The sequence below is a fragment of the Varroa destructor genome, unplaced genomic scaffold, assembly GCF_002443255.2.
Source record: "Varroa destructor unplaced genomic scaffold, Vdes_3.0 BEIS01000001.1, whole genome shotgun sequence".
NCBI lineage: Eukaryota > Metazoa > Arthropoda > Arachnida > Mesostigmata > Varroidae > Varroa > Varroa destructor.
This window is the reverse complement of record NW_019211454.1, coordinates 35,816,156-35,835,132: the sequence shown is the minus strand read 5'-3', so window position 1 is coordinate 35,835,132 and position 18,977 is coordinate 35,816,156. Positions and strand designations below refer to the sequence as shown.

The 18,977-nt window shown below is 40.6% G+C and overlaps 1 protein-coding gene across 2 annotated transcripts; it reads left to right on the top strand.

The window, feature by feature from the left end:
* The first annotated feature begins 1,848 nt into the window (after positions 1 to 1,848).
* On the top strand, positions 1,849 to 8,356 carry LOC111252189 (serine/threonine-protein phosphatase PP1-gamma catalytic subunit B-like). 2 transcript variants are annotated; one of them, XM_022809689.2, is made up of 8 exons: positions 1,851 to 2,359; positions 2,558 to 2,726; positions 4,328 to 4,484; positions 5,529 to 5,604; positions 6,317 to 6,494; positions 7,487 to 7,551; positions 7,661 to 7,762; positions 8,006 to 8,353. In XM_022809689.2, exons 1-8 carry the CDS (start codon positions 2,219 to 2,221, stop codon positions 8,078 to 8,080), a joined length of 963 nt encoding a protein of 320 aa, XP_022665424.1. In that variant the 5' UTR covers positions 1,851 to 2,218; the 3' UTR covers positions 8,081 to 8,353. The 2 variants fall into 2 exon arrangements, with proteins under 2 accessions (XP_022665425.1, XP_022665424.1); XM_022809690.2 differs by lacking the exon at positions 7,661 to 7,762 and having other exon boundaries at positions 1,849 to 2,359; positions 8,006 to 8,356.
* Positions 8,357 to 18,977: the final 10,621 nt, after the last annotated feature.

Genomic DNA, 18,977 nt, shown 5'->3' with positions numbered 1-18,977 from the left:
ACAATTTAATAAAAACAAAGTGTTGTCTGACGCTTTTCTATTAAAGACAAAATGCAAAATTAACGTAATAACAACTGTTCGAATATTTCTGATTATGTAAAATTATAGTTAATGCTTTATAGTAGAAAAGAAGCACACTGCGTCAGCTTGTATCCCGGACATCTTTTCTCAAATTCTACTATACTCATACGTACGTAAAATCCACTATATACGTTTAACGTTGAAACAAGCTATAAGGTTGATATGACCCTTGAACAAACGCCATTGTTGGACCTACTCGCAGAGTCGTCGATACGTCGGAATACGGCCAATTCTTGACCTACTAGTAAACGTTGCTAGGCGACAATAAACAGGACATTATATCTTTGCAAAATACACTGAAATTTTTAGGCGAACGTATAGTGTCAAATCGTGCAGAGATTTAATAAGGTACAAGACATAATTGTTGCTTATAATCCGTAGACAATTTTGTCATACAACTATTCCTAATAGCAGCAATAATGTAACCTTGTACATCTTACGCCTTTATAGAAACGCCACTTTTTCTTAGTAATAGTGAATTCTTTATTTCGACATAATTTCCATGTGTGGCAGTTTTATTATGAAGCGCTTCAAACGTTCGACAAAAACGCTAGCATCGGCATATAAAAAATCGGCATATTCTATGCTGGCCAATGGTCAGTGAATGATTTATATGTTACCATATCTAGTATATTAATGAAAGGGTGATGTATGTACGTTCGTTATGGGAAATGATTTAAAATGACCTTTGTCACAAAGTTATATCTTCTGGTCTTTGGAGACTTAGTCTATTGTCTATTTTATAATATAACGACAAAAGAAGCTATATCTTCTATACTGGCAAATTTTTTCTTCAAAACAATCAAAATCGGCCGCGTATTCTGATTTTAGATAACACTGGTAAAACAAATAACGTGTCAGAACGATGATACAGAACGAGTCAAGTTTAAACAAAGTTTAAGCCTGACTCATAGCAGCTGGTAGCAAAGACTTAATTCAGGCCAATATAAAAACCGCTTTCGCAACGCTACCAGTACTCAGCATTTAGAACAAGTCACTGCTCCTGTTATTAACTACTAAAATTTATAACGATTGTGTCACAAAGTTTGCCGTTATGAAGCTCGTTCAGATGCTATGGAGAGGCTGCAAATGTGTGCAGATAGTAGCTACAGCCATGCAGGCCCTATGGCCGTCTTCAGTGAGCCGTTGCTCGTGTAATTCAACATGCTGATTACTGTAAACCCTGTTTTGATAATCGGCTCAAATCCTCTTTCGCCTACTTCTAGCATTTGACTTTGGTGTCCAAAGCCTCTGGGCCGCTTCACTTTCTCTATGAAATGTTCATCTGTTCGAATAAAGTGCCGGTCATTGATTAGGATCAACTGCGTTAACGCTCGCTGTACTTAGAGCCCAGATAAGGTACTCATCTTCAACTTTTGTACTTTTTTTTTTGTATCATTAGGCTAGCTAAGGAGAACGAAGTGAGGCTGACGGCCGGGAACAGCCGCGGCTATAAGAAAACGTCGGAGTCTATGTACCTAATTTTATCCATAAATGTTTCTATTTTTACATCGAGTATTAGCACTGAACATTATATCGGACGGCTGGTTTTCAGCTCGAAATGAAGTGTACCTATGTATGATTTCTAACCTAAACAACCTTGAGTAACCTAAAGTTTAGTAGGCAAACACATTACATCCAAATCACCAAAAGGACACTTTCGTCCTGCCACTTTCAGTTCAGCCCTATGGGCTGTATAAGGCGCGTAACAAACGAGATAACAATCACAATAGAGCTTTTTCTCGGTAGCGACTGGCGGCGACTACTCTAACCATACGTTTCCGGTGTTTGCCCACTCAGATCGAGTTCTCTACACTAGTTTTGCTTGTGCTTCTCCTTATAGGCCAATCTCAAGCGATGGATCCTTCTGTGTAGACGCCTATGTTACTATTTGCTCTGACTACTTGAGAAAATGCTGTGGATAAAACTAGGCTGTCTCGAGGTCAATCGAACCAAACGTTTCCTTTGGTTTGTTCGTCTGACTGATAAAAAACGAAGTCCAGCGTACCGTGGTAGTAAGCCCGGGTCGTGATAAAAGCGACGTACGTTTTTCGGCCTTGAAAGTTTCGTTGACTGGTGCTAGATAGATTGTGCGGATCGACCTGCATCCAAATCTACGTGAAAAGCTTTTGGTAAAATGGATACAACCCCCAAAATAACTCAGAATAACAACGATAATGCTTTAAATCCGACAATTGATATTGACGGTTTAATTTCGAAGTTGCTTGAGGTGCGGGATACGATGCCCGGCAAAGGTGTTCAGCTCGAAGAAGCAGAGGTACGTTGGTAATACAGATGGCACGTTTCATTGGAGAAGTACAATAAACTACAACTGCAATGTCACCAATATTTAATATCGATCGCAATGAGCCCTTTTGATAGGCTGGTGAGCGGCAATGATTTTACTTTTCGAAATATCGTTTTGACTTTTGGGATTCATTCTCGCGCGGTTGTTCGATGTTGCTGTTTGAAACAGGTAGAACGATTGTGTCATATCACGCGCGAAACTTTCTTGGCAGAGAGTATTCTACTCGAGGTAGAGGCTCCACTTCAGATCTGTGGTGATGTACATGGTCAGTTTCACGATCTTCTACAAATTTTCAACGTCGGAGGGTATCCGCCTGAGAAAAGCTACCTCTTTCTTGGTATGTTTTTTACGACAAGGCACTTTATACATCATTTCAAAAAATTTTCCGCTCGATATACTTCTGTGCGTATTATGTAACAGCAATTCATTGGATTAAAGCACTATCATCGTAAATGAAAACTGGACTTCCTTTTAGTACTCTCGTCTTTCAGATTGCTAAACCTCTGACGCTAGGGGGCTGATCGTCTACATTTCACCAATGTAACATGTAGTTAGTTAATAAAACAAAGAATATGTATTTGGGAGGTACTTGACGAATCCTCGAAAACGATACCTTGATATATATATATATATTAGATGTATTACTTTTATTGCTAATTCACTGAAGCCAGCGTTTTTCGACAGCTATGCCTGTGTTTACATACCATACGATATAGATATTTGTTATTATTAACAATATTATTTTCAGACCACATCTAATAATAGGTGTTTCTATTTCGAATAAGAGCATCAGCTCACTCCCGAACTGATCCGGTAGAGTCACCGAAGACTTTTCTGTACGACGGGATTCTTTCGCTAGTGGGCAGTCTCTTGTCCGTGGTAACGGTGTGCTCCCGGCGGAATTTTTCCTGATAGTAGTTGTGTAAAATGTCTCTAGAGTACACTGCACATGTTTCAGTCGGATTGAGCTCGTGAGAAAGCTATCTTTCCATCTTCAGCATTTGAGTTTTGAGAACGTACAATATGTACTATAGGGAATCTTACGGTAAGCCAACAGGAAAGATACTATCCAGTTCTTATTTCGCTCACTGTAAATTATTTTTGCGTTTGAAGTACTGAAGTCCTTTTAGGTTGCGCATCCCGGATGTTGATTGCGCTGATAACAAGCTATTCTGCTCAAAGTCCAATGTTTTCAGCAGTCTTCGATGGACTGCGCTAACGACCTCTCGAGAAACAACAACTTAATATTTCGTCACCAAGTAATACATCGTCGTTGTTCTCTAATAACGTCCAATTAAGTTATAAACGCCGATAAGTAAACAATTCGAAATGCCCAATCCATTAAAATGGCCCGGATAAGCTAGGTACATATGTTGTGGGCTTGGATTACGCACTTTTACAGCGTACCGCTACGTTTAATCTACATTGCAAGACATTGAAGCCATTAATGAAATACAAAGTAGATATCCGAAATATATTAAACCTTAACGTGTTGTTTTTTACGCCTTTTGTTATTTTTATTACTATTTTTCTACCAGCGATGGCCGCATGCTCATATATACCATAGAAATGCATCCCATAATCGTTTGGGGTTCAGCAGCTGCGTGTGGCAAGCAGTGAGGCTTGAATTTTCTCATGAGTAAACAGTAAGAATAGGGAGCCAGTTGTTAGTAAACCAATATCTGCCATAAAAAAGGAAGTTTTTTTTCTTACCAAAAATTATACGGACACGGCTGCTTGTCTTCGTCTAGTAGTGGATCGGCACTCACGTCGCTGACAAAGTGAATGACCTTCTAACCTTTGATTCCATCATAACTTTCTAGGTCCCCTTTTAGTTATCAGCAGCGCCATCCTGATACATTCACGCCTCGATGGGTTTTATATGTGCTAAAGTAACATCCATTTGACCCACGACGTTTGATTCAATAACACATTCAGGTGACTATGTTGATCGAGGTAAACACAGTATGGAGACGATTGTGCTTCTCTTTTGCTACAAAGTTAAATATCCTCGTCAGGTCCAGCTACTGCGCGGTAATCATGAAGCTGCGTCTATATCGCGTCTATACGGATTTTATGATGAATGCAAACGTCGGTAGGTAGAAATCAATGTCGACACTGAATATATGGCATCGTCATATAGGCCATGTTAACGCGTTTAGATCTGTTGAAGTTTATTGGTTGCATTTGTGGTACTGAGCAAGGTTAGACGAGACAAAGTCGTTTAAGCAGATTGTAGAGATCATAATTTATTAACTGAATTTCCTATACCAATTTACCATCTTGTTTTTCCCAAGTTTGCATCGAGCAAAATTGATGTCCTGGCGTGTACCTTGCACGCTGGCTATGTTAATAACGTCCTTAGTTGAGAATCAATATTGTGCAATGAGGCTGGAAGCGTTCTTCTCTTCGTGGCCCTCAACGTTTTATCTCTCTATTGAAATCCTAGAGAACCTGATTTTAAGATCTATAGCATCATTTTTATGATCGATGGCCGACTTTCGAATTGGGTATGATATATACATCTGCAATCTGTTGTTACAAATGTCGTTTTGAGCTGTATTTTTTTTATCTAGATTGTCTTATTTCATCACCTGTACTTGACCAATATGCCTGTCAGAGTCCGTCCGTCCGTCGGCCGACCGATTTTTTTTCTGCCAATTTCAGCGAGCGACAAAGTGCGCATCAGTTTTTCGAGTATGGCTTTTCTCGCAGTTGAATGGTTTTCCTTTAAGTAGAACCGTTTTCTCCGACACATTCGTAGGCTGTACCAATGATGAATGCTATAGAATTTATTATATATAAATTAGATATAAAGAAATATATATTTTTTCGACACGACAACTAGGACCTTTAAAATATCCTTTGTATTTTACAAATGTCCGATTTAGCGCTACCATGTCGTATTTTGATGAGGTTAATATTGTTTTTTCAGTTCAGACTTAAGGATTCTATAATTACAATCCAAAATACGAATTCCACTGCAGAATTAGTAATTACGTACCACTGTACATTACATACTAGAACATTTTCGTCCTATCGTTCACAGTTTTTAGGTGGCGGTTGGTTTAGGTAGCACAATCATTGGAAAAATAACGTTTTATTTTTTACAAACGTTTTTAATGAACGTTCATTGCAGTTACAGTGTGAAGTTATGGAAGACGTTTACAGAATGTTTCAATTGTATGCCTGTAGCTGCTATTGTCGATGAAAAGGTACGGAGGAACTCAGCTCAGTGAAGTGTCAACAATTTTAGGTTAATCAATGAAACATGTAGTCGCCGGTGATTTTTTTTAATGTATTGGTTTAAAAAGTGCGTTTTTTTACCGTACATCCTGAACTATGTTTTGAGCATTTTCATCCGAAAAGTTCCATGAAAACCCGACGTTCGCTCTCACCAAGAGTGATCAATTACTAAATTGCTTTTATTGATATTTTTACCGAATTTCTATATTTTTAGGTGAAAGTAAAATAGCGAGACGATGTTTGGCCTTATGTTCTCCGAAGCCATATTTTATTTTTTTTTTTAATATTTTTTATATATATAATACAAACATTTTCAATTAATTGATACAAGATATTGTGACGCTCTCAATCGTCGATCTACACCGTGTCTTAGTCGTAAAGTATTTTAACCCTTATTGCAATTCTTGACACAGACATCGGAAGATTAGATACGCATAGGTATCTGGAGTAACGTACGTTTTAATACTCTGCAGAATGCCAATTAACATTTCCATTATACTTCTCTGAAATATGGATAGGTCACCTTAAACAACAGGCTAGCGGGAATACTTTATTTGCAAAAACATGCTTTTCTCTAAAGCATGGCTTTGTTTATAAGCGTGTAGATGGCATCACATACTGTAGCTAACATTTGAATTCAGATCCAATTTTTTTTTTTAACTACTCTACAATGAAACGCAGATATTCTGTTGTCACGGCGGCCTTTCGCCAGAGTTGCTTTCGATGGAACAAATTCGGAAGATCCGTCGGCCTGTAGATGTACCTGATTCGGGCCTCCTATGCGACCTCCTTTGGTCTGATCCTGATAAGGATATCATCGGCTGGGCAGATAACGATCGCGGCGTTTCCGTCGTTTTCGGTTAGTGTTTTTATCGTATTGCAGAATTATATAGTTGCTCATACAGTTCGTAGTACTCATATGCTGTTCTTCATACGGAATGTTCTCGTTAGTACACCGATCAGAAGGTGTGTGGTGATAATGCTACTGCAAAATTGTCTCCTCTCGACCAAATCATTCGGGGTTATCCTCAGCCTCTTTAAATAAAGCACAAGCCTAGCGAACTTACTAAATTGGGAAATAGATAGTTTCAGGCCGATAGTTTGTATCAGCCTCAAACTACCGATTATAGCTAGTTCATAACTTTGTTATTTTCATTTATAATGAAAGATCTATAATGATTTTTGAACCGAGACCCAAGTTTCCGACTAATTTTTAGTTTTGGCGACTGAGGTTACTTGATTGCATCCATAAATCTGTAGGCGAGTGATATCCAACAGTGCCTTTAAGCACTGCTTGACACCGTTCGTGCTGAGCAGAATGCGTCCCTGCCACACGTATCCGTAAGAGGCTAACACAATACCAATTGAACGTCACAGGAACACGCTGTTGGACACTCAACATAAATAATCCAAGCATGCTAACTGAAGTTGAAGTATGAATTTTCAGATTGCTAGATACGGATTCGACGTTCCATTAGCGAAGCACGATACGCTGTTATCCTGCAGTACAGACTGCGTATACAGCCAGGAGTATAATGTATTAAAAGCATCAATGCTATCAATCAAGCAAAAAGATTAGCATTAATTCAACGATAAGTCCAACGAAACATCATGTAACTAGGTTTTATGTAGTTTATTCCGTATTTTTAATGAAGTAGCATGATTTTTCATTTTAATCCATTACGATCAAGCACTATTAAGATTATAGGGTATTGAATCTACATTACGCCACACGTAGTGCGTAAGTTAGTACGACCACGGGCATCAATTCAGCTTGCTGTCGTTGACGATGTTTGCTAGGCATCCGCATATTTCACAACAGCGCTAACGTATGACAACAAACTTTTCCAGGTAGTAACATTATCGAAGATTTTCTCAATAAACAGGATATGGAACTTATATGCAGGGGCCATCAGGTAAATTCCATGACCTTATTCGGTATCGAATGAAGTCCTGTTTTGTTCTGCCCTTTGGTACACACTTTCACAAACAAATGAATTTGTCTATTCGTATTTTATGCAACAGGTTGTGGAGGATGGATATGAGTTTTTCTGTAAAAGAAAGCTTATCACCCTTTTTTCTGCCCCCAACTACTGCGGGTATTTCGACAACGCCGCAGCCTTTATGGTAGGTAGCATACCTTCTCACAACTGAGGCTATAGACAAATCTCTAAGTAAGAGTATCCTCAAGTGGTCGTTGCATTGCTCACATGCACAGCGTTTAATAGTAATAAAGATAGATAAGTAGAACCGGTAGGGCGGAAAATTAATCTAAAGAGTCTTGATTCTTTATAAATAGATAACTAATGTACCGATCATAATAATACGATAATTAGACAAGAATGCGCTAATGATCCCTATTTGTTTCAGGTGGTAGACCAAAATCTCTGCTGTCGGCTAAAAATCCTGCGCGCTCGAAGAAAGAAGGCTATTAAGAAGACTTGATAATTCAAGAGGCTTTTGCCTTTAGTGTAAAAGTGACGACCTGCCACAGCTGCTGCTTATATTACGACAATCACTGTTCTTTCCTTTCTCTAATTGTAGTCAACATCCAAAGGGAGAAACTAACACAACAAAGATTATTACAGGCTAGCACTTTTGTTTGTTTTGTTTGTAGCAGGTTTGTTGCATGAGAGAGGAGACACCTCTCCGTGTGCATATATCCGGGGTCATTCTGTAACGAGCACTATTCGCCAATAAACATTGTCTGCTCACCTATATTCTTAGACCAAGCTCTTCTTGCGAGTATTCGCCTAACAGAACCAAACTAGCTAAACCTAACAATTTTTTTCTAGGAACAGAGACTCGCTAACACGCAGGCATGCAGGGCGGTACATTCATCCTGTATGTAGGCCTTCATTGTACGATCGTGTCACGTTCACTAGACGAAAACACAGATGGAATCATATTGAAGGGTTAACGTATTTTGTGCACATAAGTGCTATTATACGTTATCGTCCGCAACCTTCAACGGCCTTGCATTCTCCGAGAATGTTCGCTGGTTTTAGTATTAGTAGTAGAAGTAACAGAAATTTTTACCTGCTATCCTTATGGCACCCAGATTCTGCTACTCCCTGAATATTACCGCCTTTCAAAGATACCGAACTCGGCGTCCATTGGCTTCCGCTGAATTCTGTTTCAGGCGAAGTTATTAGCGGTAGTTTCGACAATCTACAGCTGCTATAATTTTTATCGACATTTAAGGCACATGCACAGCAAGCAATCAGCGCCTTGTTTTTCACTAACCTGAGATTTTAAGTGTAAAGGGTAGTTTCTTATAAATGCTACGCATCGGCCTACAATTTTTAAATCAATAGCCAGTCAACAAATATAATATTTGAGTCAACTAACCATGTGTCGTGCAAGAATTAACGTCAATCATTCAAAAGGATCCTACCGAATGTTCTGTTGCTATTAACACCGCAGCGCGCTACGCTGGAGTTCCCCTGTGGGGTATCCACAATGTTCGTTTACTTAGTCCACGTGACGACGGTCATATCAACGAGCTCGCTTGTGAATCACCCATTCTGCACTGCACCTACCGCACCTGTTACTTTCAGACGTCTCTCCAATCAATAACCTTTTACGGAAGCCCACTGAATGATATGAGGCTACAGACGATTTGTGTAAGAATGTTTTCGTGAATTTGCATATATATAGTTTTGTTGGCTTATAGTACTGCTAAGTATACTATGGGGCCCTTCAGCGAACAAAAGTTACTTTCTACGACGTAACTCGTAAGCATCCTTGGGGCTATAATGGTCCGTTATTAAAATATGTTTCATCGAAAATACCAATCAAACATGAATTGAATATCATGAAAACGGTAGGAAGAATTAAAATGAATTTATACGTTTAGACAGTGCTATTGTATAATATAATATTGTAAGCGCTCGATACGGTCACATTTGAATGTAGCATCTGTAAACAACGGACTGCTTCTCAAGTTTATTCCTTAATAATTAAACCGTATTTCATCGATACGTCAAAAACCGGGACGTATATTATTTTGTCTATGGGGCAAAATCAAGTGGTACGTCGGATTGTTTCGATCAACAAGACTTTTGCATGAGTCTGTTATTCACCCTGGTCGCTTTTACTAAAGTCGTAAAATAGATTGAGAAAACGGCACGATCGTCTACTTCAGCCTCTGTTTACTGACGCAATTAAGAAGACATGTGCATGTTTCTCAGCGATTTGCTGTCTAAAGGCTCATCCGTATATATCCGTCATGCGGAGCAACCCTCACTTTGAAAATCCAGCTCATTCATCCCTTCGAAAATCGCTCGAGAGTACCGTAGTTTACATTGACATTTTCAGGATAGACCTTAGATTTGGACAACTGAATTCGTTTTGTTTACGTTTAAACGTCTAGCCCTTATGGACGTTGCTTGTATTAGGGGCCGTGTTTTCTTGTTCTGACGTGCACGTATGCGCCGATCGTCAGATTTCGCTACGGCTTGCGTTCTAGCATTGAAAGCCGATTTTTCAGATGAGACAGTGACGAGAGCGCTTTGAAGCTAAATGAAGCACCTTTGTACATTTATTCCCTCACGCGTTCTCATGCATTTCATACATAAAATTAATATTCACGCTCACCCATTCCGCAGGGCATTAAGGTCACATTCAAGAGATTTGTTTCAATAGTCAGCTAAAGGACAATCCACTAAGAAGTTCCAGGCTGATATCAAACCGGAACGCTAGGAAAAGCATTTACCACTCGATCAGACTATAGACAATACGGTAGGCGAGTTTAATTCCCACAAAATGTAGATCAAACCACCAACGTTCTAAACTTATTATTATAATAACACCTTTTACTGAAGTTGCTAGATCTCAGCAGACCAAAATTAAGTTAATAGCTTAATAGGGAAGCGGGAGCCCTATATCCTATAGATTTAAATAGTCGCTGCTGGTGTTATTGCTAACGTACGAAACCTTGTTTTGTCTGCTGGTTCTAGCTTTGCAACTGTGAGCAGACAACACAAACTAGTTTGAAAGTTGTAGCCTTAAAGTTACGCTCACGTCTTGTTTTCATCAGCGCACCACAATGGAAAACCGTTACTTTTGGATTACCGTATCCTTCCCACGCAGCCGCCACCACTCTTCTATGGCTCTTTTCTCCAAAATTTTAAAGCCTCTGAACGCGTCATTTGTGGGTTTTTTCAGCCAAGTCAGTGCGCGTCTTGGCTCGCTGGGGGTTCCCGGACAGCACCATTGCCATTGCCACTATCGCTGGCCATACGGTATAGTCCACCCAAAATAACGAAAGAGCTTGAAAGGCGAGTTGCGATAAAGGGTGTGTTGACCTTTAACAGGCCTGGTTGCTCCATGTCCCGCTTGCGCTCTTAATGTTGTGCCCACCACCACTTTGCCACCCACAGCAAACAGACATACCTTGGCCTGTTTCCAATTGCTCTTACACAGCTCCCTTAGTTCTGCTACCATAATTGAGGACCTGGAAGTGATACTGCGACAACTAGTAGCATTGCACCAACAATAAGAAGGAAAAGCCGGTGTAACTTAAATAAGAGACGATGACATCGTTTCCGCCCGATCGTGAACTTGTTATGATAATATAGCTCTTATTACGTCCCGTAAAGCTTTTAACAAGTTCCTGCTATGTTTTCGCGATCGCAAAAGGTGATAGAACAGCTGCTCTTATCGCAGAAAAGCATTGCTGTCCTTATTCTGTAGAGAGCCAAGCACAGCGAGAGAAGGCCGATACCTGCATGCATCGTGCGCAACAGCTTATTGTGTGCGCGTGTGCCCCAATCTACCTCCATGTAAGCGCGACGTGCACAGCGTCTCCCAAGCCTTTTGTTTGTCTAGTCTGCGCTAATAGCGCCATAGAGTACGGTACCAACGGAGTTCAACATTCAGATATTACGGGGCTGTAAGCACAGGGTTGCAACATCAGTAGCAGAGGCATCAGCGGCAGTGGCTGTGACGGTCGTAGCCATTTCATCTCCATCCCTGGACGCAAAATAGTAATATAATGGGATTAGAAATGGATTGCAAACACTTCTGTATAACTATTCGGGTTTGGCTGGAGGCTTTGGCGGTCAATCTTGGCTGGGTCGAGTGTGGAAAGCGAGCGTGGTGGAGTTGACTGATTTGTAGTGCATCACACAACATTGACTTGCAGGTTGACGGGTCCAATTGCGGTTAGATGTGGTAACTTTTTGTTTAGCTGGTTATAGTTTGGTACGGAACTCGAGAAGACTCTTTTTCTATATATGCATGCAGGAAAAATCTTCTTTGTCTAGCCACCCGCAGCCGGGTAGCGTAACTTGGTCTTAACAACACGTCACGGTACATACGGCAAGCAACCAGGCATTCTAAACACGTGAAGTACGTCAACTAAGCTTTTACGCTTGCATGACTGTATATTAGGTCTTCGCTACGAGTATCAATTTGGCGACCTAAAGCAAGTCCGAAGCCTATTTTATTTAGGGTCGATTGAGGCATTCTTATTATCGAAACAGAAAACAACTAAAAACTTCTGGACTATGATGGAATAAAGAAGCATTTATCAAACAATAGTAAATCGGATGTTACGTTGCTTCTTGCAAATGACTTAGGTCGCACTAACATACGGTACATCGTTTGCTACCGCTATGCTACGAACGGTAGAACCTTTTGACGTCGATATGCGCCTTCGGAGATCTATTTTAAAATTAAAAAAAAAAGTTTCGTATATTGCAGCCCTACGGATTGCTACGGGGTTTTCAAATAAATTTCATACGGTCGTTTTTATTGTTATTAATATATACGTGAAGGCACGGATTGAAGGCGTGGCCTACAGACATTTTTAGAGGCGACTTGTTAACAATGCTGTCCAATGATTTATGCCTGTTGGTGTTGGATACCTGGGGCTATCCAAACAATTTTGCTTGTAACATCGAACGAGTATACAGATTTCTCGATAACCTTTTAATGGGATGATTAGATTGACGTACAATGTATCTCTCGTACTAACCGTCGGACCCAAGGACTTTTGAATCTTTTTCGTTAACAACCTCTTGGCACTAATAAACTTTAACATATCAGCGGCATATTTTTTTTTTTATAAGAAAACACAAATTTTAGATTTCGATTAGTTACGTATTCGTCGTATATTGTACAACTGAAATTAGACCGCAGTTACTTCAATGTGGACTTGTTTGGTTATAATTCATAATAGTAACCGGTTTTCTTGGCTGCATTGAAGGCGCTAGTAAACGGTACATTGTTTGGATGAGTTGTACGAGCAATGTTAAGTGATCATTTTTCTTGAAGTCTTGAGCCGAGTTTTCAATAGGCTCTCATTTCAACATGTTACTTCATCCAGTCATATCTTACTTGATCGGCAGTTTTGTTTTCAATGCAAATTTGTTCCGTGCTGTTTATACTAAGTGATTTTGGCATTATTAGGTTCGAGGTCCAACGAACTGGATTTTGTACTCTGGGCTATTCCGAGATTTCAGTGAACTGCTTTGAATAGAGCTTTGCCTTTGCAATCAGTGAAGTTTGTTGTCACTCCCTCAGCACGTTGGCACTTCAGTGTAATCTCTTCTTCTGCGTAGATTTCACAAACATGCAATAAAAATTCTAACGTCACACACTGTTTTCGCGCTTCCCCGTATATGGTCAATAATCAACTGTGAGAAGCTTCAGTATGGATCACCAACGAATCCGTCAAGAGCTAACTTCAGCATCTTGAGAACGCGAAGATGAAATAGTCTAGCGATCGCATAAATTTCGTAGCAGCGAGTAAGTAATTAAGAGCAATCGCCTGAACGCCTCGTGTGACGTAGTTAATAAAAATAGGTACAGCGGGGCATAGGCAGAGCACGACAAACACTTTTAAAAAATACAATTTGTAGGGAAAATTGTCTTCTCAATCCGGGAGCATGATTCCTGCAATTCTAGCTAGCTTTGATATAGGGGAAGAGTCATTCCAAAAACCGCAGGTCCGTATCTACTATCTGAGCATAGGCAATTCGTCTTAAATGTAATTTTTGACGAAACCCGGCTTTTATCAAAAATTGCAATGGTGTCAGACAACCCCATTACCGCTGCGTTATCTACGAAGGCATCGTACAGGAATACTTGGCCAACGTTTTCATGTCCTTGAGAACTGATCCTGCTATTTTCCAAATCGTAACAATTTACGCGCAGAGAGTCAAAGTTTGTCGAAATCTTACGCCTTAGAATGGTACTCGCGTTCTTTTTACAAAGACTGGCAATGTTATTTTGCGTTATTACCCACATAAATCAGGTGACTCAATTTCGCAGTTGAATGAATAAAGATCATCTAGCGACAGTTTGAATGTTTTCACTTTTAGGTTAAAATTGATGTTACTTATCAAAAAAAAAAAAAAAAAAAAAACGCAATGCTTGATCGAAAACCTATGGCTGTACGGACTTCTCCAACGTTATAGATGGCCGAATACGGCTATACGCGTATTGAAATTGGAGTTTCGCATTAGATGGGCTATTTAACAGTTAAGGTTTTTCTCGAACAGTAACTCTGTTTCCCGTTCGGATTTTGGTGAGGTGGTCGTCAACTATTAAAGACGAGCTTGATAACGAATTCGTTGTTATCACTCACGCCTGCTGACGCTTGCGATCGGCACAGACAAGGTTTGATTACGTCCATTAAAATTCTGTGCCTAATTTCCTCAGGTTAAAAGGTGGAATTAATCTTATGACGCCTAGCGCATTGAGTATAGTCTATCCTTAACGCAAGCAGACTTGTGCTTTGTCATTGTCTGTCGAGAGACCATCATGGATCAATGAAGCGAACGATTCATATACTGTATTTACTAAATTCAAAGCGACTCTGCTTAAGAGTAGGGAGCATTTTCTTCGACAAAATGGCCAATTAGATCGTTAGGTAGAGCGTTATCTACGGATGAGAATAAAGAGGCCTGTTGGTCCTTGCCATTCGGTGAGGCCATTAGCGGCGCACAGTAAAGCTGGAAAAGAGTGATGTACATAATAAGATGATTTCTGAAATAATACGTGGAATAGAACTTCCGACGATCTTCTGTCTGAAATGAATTTGCTTCAAATCGAATCCTTCTTTGTAAGATTTTTTTAAAAAATTACTTTGAATTATAATGCGAATCGGCTGGTGTTTCTGTAGAATAAGAGGGACGTTTTATAAACATATCAACGTTCTAGCATTTTATGATATTGGGAAATGATGACGTCTTATTCAATAGTACCTCAGTAGTGACTCTTAACACCTGACGCTGTAGGAGTCGTATTATTGATTTTGTAATAAAAAAATCCAACAATCCTTCATTTACGGAAAACGTAACAGCTTTATGCACGTACAAAGTCGATAAAGATGTGTAGGATAGATTACAGAGAATGCGAGAGGTGTGTCACTGTATCAAAGATGTGTTCTTAACGCTAACCGATCGGTGGATGCACTTGTTTCCTTTATAATTTTACCAATCCATCACATCGTTGATAGGAAAATAAGACCAGAAGGCTTTAGGTTTGTTATAGCTTTTGTTCGTGCCCATTACAAAGTATCGAACGCTTGAAAAAATCTAGAGCTAAAATTGATATATGTAAATGCTCCATATTCTGCGTGTGTAACTGTAGGTAAATGACAATTAGACGTCTGAATAAATAGTGCGAATGATAAGATTGTCATTTGTATTAATCTATGCTTCATCACCTTATCCAAACTACGCTTGAGGGCCAAAACTTTTGATGGATATTGCAGTGTCACCGAGATGTCTCGAAGAAAGATTTGTTCAGCAAGATCGTGTGGTTTCACTCGGGAAAAATAGGCGCTATTTGATTTAAAATGGTGATCATTACTGTTGGCGCTATAGTAGGTATCATTACCGGAACTGCATAGCTTTGGCCCCGCTACTTGGCCAACAGAACGCTATCTACCATCGTATAGTGAACCGAGGTGTTGACGTGCTCTACTGCCGTAGATAATGGAAGTATGGTGTTCAAATGAATCTTCAGCCGCGGCGCATGTAAGAACGCCGCCTACTCTCATTGTTTCGTGTGTATTACTTTCTGCCGTTTAGCTACGCGTGTCCTACAAAAATAGTCCTTACACAAGAGTACGTTTTCGGCCGTGTGGTAAATAGTGGTTTAATGACATGAAAGTATTGACGCTAAACTGGCCGCGGATCGAGGATTCACCATGTCTCTGATGATCATTTCCTCGAAAATTGCTTGCTTCGTGGCGGCGTTCATGGCCTCTCGTTTAAACCTGGTTCATTGCGGTGTCGTTTAAAACGTACCTAGGCCCTGCGTGCAAGTGTGGTGTATCGTGGAATTTGCTTGGGTCTCGCTTAGCTACGACGTCTTGACGTTCTGGCTTGAGAACGAGTATAAGAAGGCAGGGTTTTTGTCCTAAAGCGGAAAAAGGTCAGACTCAGCGTCTAAATGGACATTTCTCGATACAGAGTGATCAAGATTGGTTTCGCTACGCCGCTTTAATTTTTAGGCTCATCGGCGGAAACGCATGTACTCCTTACAAGAAAAATATTTCTCGTCGTCTAGTTCTGGCGCATAGAAACAGGTGCTTGCGATGACTGCTTTCTCTAATCTTTACATGAATTTAGACGTTCGCCACCCGCACCCCCACCGCCAAAATCGAAAGAATAGACAGCAACCCCTAAATAGGAAAACGCGACTGTGGAACGACTGCAAAGAACGGCGCACAAGGTGCATAACAACGACGGCGACGAGCTGTTGGTTCTTACGTCCTTCGTTCTGGCAAAGTGAAGACGGGGCAAGAACGGATACGCGCGCATCTAAGATCACAACGAGTGGAGGGGCTGCGATAACTCTAGCTCGATGCCGGTCGCTAGCGCCTGCCATAGAAGCAGCGCTGGAGGGAACGGGGAAACTGGAACAGGACGGCCATGGTTAAACTCTATAGAGAGGGTCGAAGGCTGGGGCTGGTTGGCTGGCCGGCCGGCCGAAAGCCGCGGAAGATAGCAGAGCGAAAGCGGGAGAGCACGAAATTTAATCATGATTTGTTCCATTTTTCTCGCTTAGGAGCAGCAAGCGCTGCCCCGCCCACATTCTAAGTAAGCTAGGAACACGCGAGAGGTCAGAAAAGGCGAGAAAGAAAGAGAGGGAAAGAGAAGGATGGGGTAAAAAAAATAAGGGAAAACGGACGAAGAATGTCGTAGAGGAAGTATAGCTCCCCTGCCATCGACTTGCCTTGCCCGATTTTTTTCGAACAAAAGGGCGCTGTTTTGTTCCCTCAAGCTGAGGCGGGCCGGCTTGCAGCCAAGAAAAAAGGGTGGGGGTGAAGGTAGCGACCGATTTATACACGTTTTATCCCGAACCAAAAAAGCTGTGCAACTTTTTCATTGTGACTCTTTCCTTTCTCTTATTTCCTCCAACTAGCAGCAACCATCGTCCTTCGGCCCGATTTTCCTCGTTGTTATCCGCTGTCTCGGTACTTTTCCACCATGCCCCACTGTTCTTGCCTGTCTTCACATAGAATCTCTTCAAATTCTTTACCACTCGTTCTGCTATTCTGTTTAGCCGAACGTTCTCCCTAAACTTCGCGCTGGGTGGGGTCTGTGAAGCTGTGCAGATCCGCTGGCACGCTAGCACCTCACTAGCAGGCTCGCGATCACAAATGGTTCATTTGAAAAATAGCCGCGCGAAAAGTCTTTCGCCGTCCGTGACGTCCTCTCCTTTGGTAAGGCGCCGAGCAAAGAGCTCCTTCCCCCGACTTAGGTAAGAATTTTGGTGTTTCGGCAGAAAAAAGTTACGAACAAATATGGCCCGATAGAAGTTCAGGCGTTTTTGTGAAACAGCCCGCTGATGTCCTTAGCTCGTCCGAAGGACCTACAGTGCACGGCTCCATTCCTCGCTTTCCGTTATGCGTAATGCTAGAGGGAGGAGCGTTAAGGTATGGAGGACGTGTAATCTTTTGTTTTATCACTCCACTCCATGCAATAGGGCGACCAACATGCAGAAAGGATGAAATAGTACGGCCGGAGACACAAAGTCTCAAGTCACCCAGCTGATTCTAGAGCTCGCTCGTACAATTACCACCCCAGTACGTCTATAGGCAAGATAATATGGTGGATAATACGTAATAGTAATAAGAACGTAATAATTAGCTTTTTCAATATGCCAGTGAATAGCAGTCACTCGTAGATTATGGTAGAAGGGTAAGAATATACATGAAGGTTGTGAATATTATAGCGTAGGAATCGAACAAGTTGTAGGCTGAACATTTTAGGTATATCGCATCGGTAGATCTTGTGCGGCAGTACGGCAGTATAATCGAAATAGCATAAATATTTCTAAAGTCAAAAAAACAAACTCTCTGAAGTTAACTCTTTAGAAATAATGACGATTACTTAGTAATTTCTCAAAGCCAGACCGGAAAATTGCAGACGTCCAAACGTATCCCAGTTAAGTAATAAGTCTGGCAGTAGAATCTTTTTCTGCCGGAATAGATGACATAGCATTCTGTGATAGAAAGGCACAATCATAGTAATTTTATGTTACGTACTTTATGTATCTTAGGTTATTCATTCACGTGAACCTACCAGTACTAAACGGATTACTATATTAAATTAATACGAGCAAAAACCTTTTGAATAAGGGAGTAGCATTTGTTGTTTATGAAGATCTTTTAATTGGTCGCATTTCAGTGCAGGATAGCATTTTGTATTAGATTTGTTATTGTGTACGAGATATCTTTTTTGAGAAGAGTTGCTGTATCTGTCTCACTTTTTTGTTTCACGACACAGCCTCTACAGAGCCATCTGCTTTAGATATGCATAAATAATACTAATTTAATATTTACATAGAGATATAATTAAACAAAGATTAAATCGTCTCGCTAAGACAAGGAACTGGGCCCATTTGGTTTAGATGGCTCTGTCAGCCCAACCAGATGAAAATACGTTAGACAACAGTATGCATACACAAACGTACTTTAGCGTTTTACGAGCAACTTGATACGTTTCAAGTTTAATGCAGTTAGCTTGCAGTATCTCGAGCTTCACGGATAACTAGGATAATTAGCAATTGTCCTGGTAAGGGTTTAATAATAGCTTGCTGAATGATCGAAATCAAACACGCTGTTCCTTTTGCCTGAAGTCACTTGTAGACCACTGAGTTCCGATACATGTACTTGTTGTTTTTTTTTTTACATAGACACGTATATGCTAAGTGTTCGACCCTAAAACACAAATGGGTAACGTTCACCAAAAGGCCCCCCCCCCCCCCCCCCCCTACGTAACAGTGGTTGGAGGCATGACCTTATCGAATTTTTGATTTTGCCTTATAATGACAGCTCACCATATATAATTAGATAATGCTAGCCGAAAACGGAACA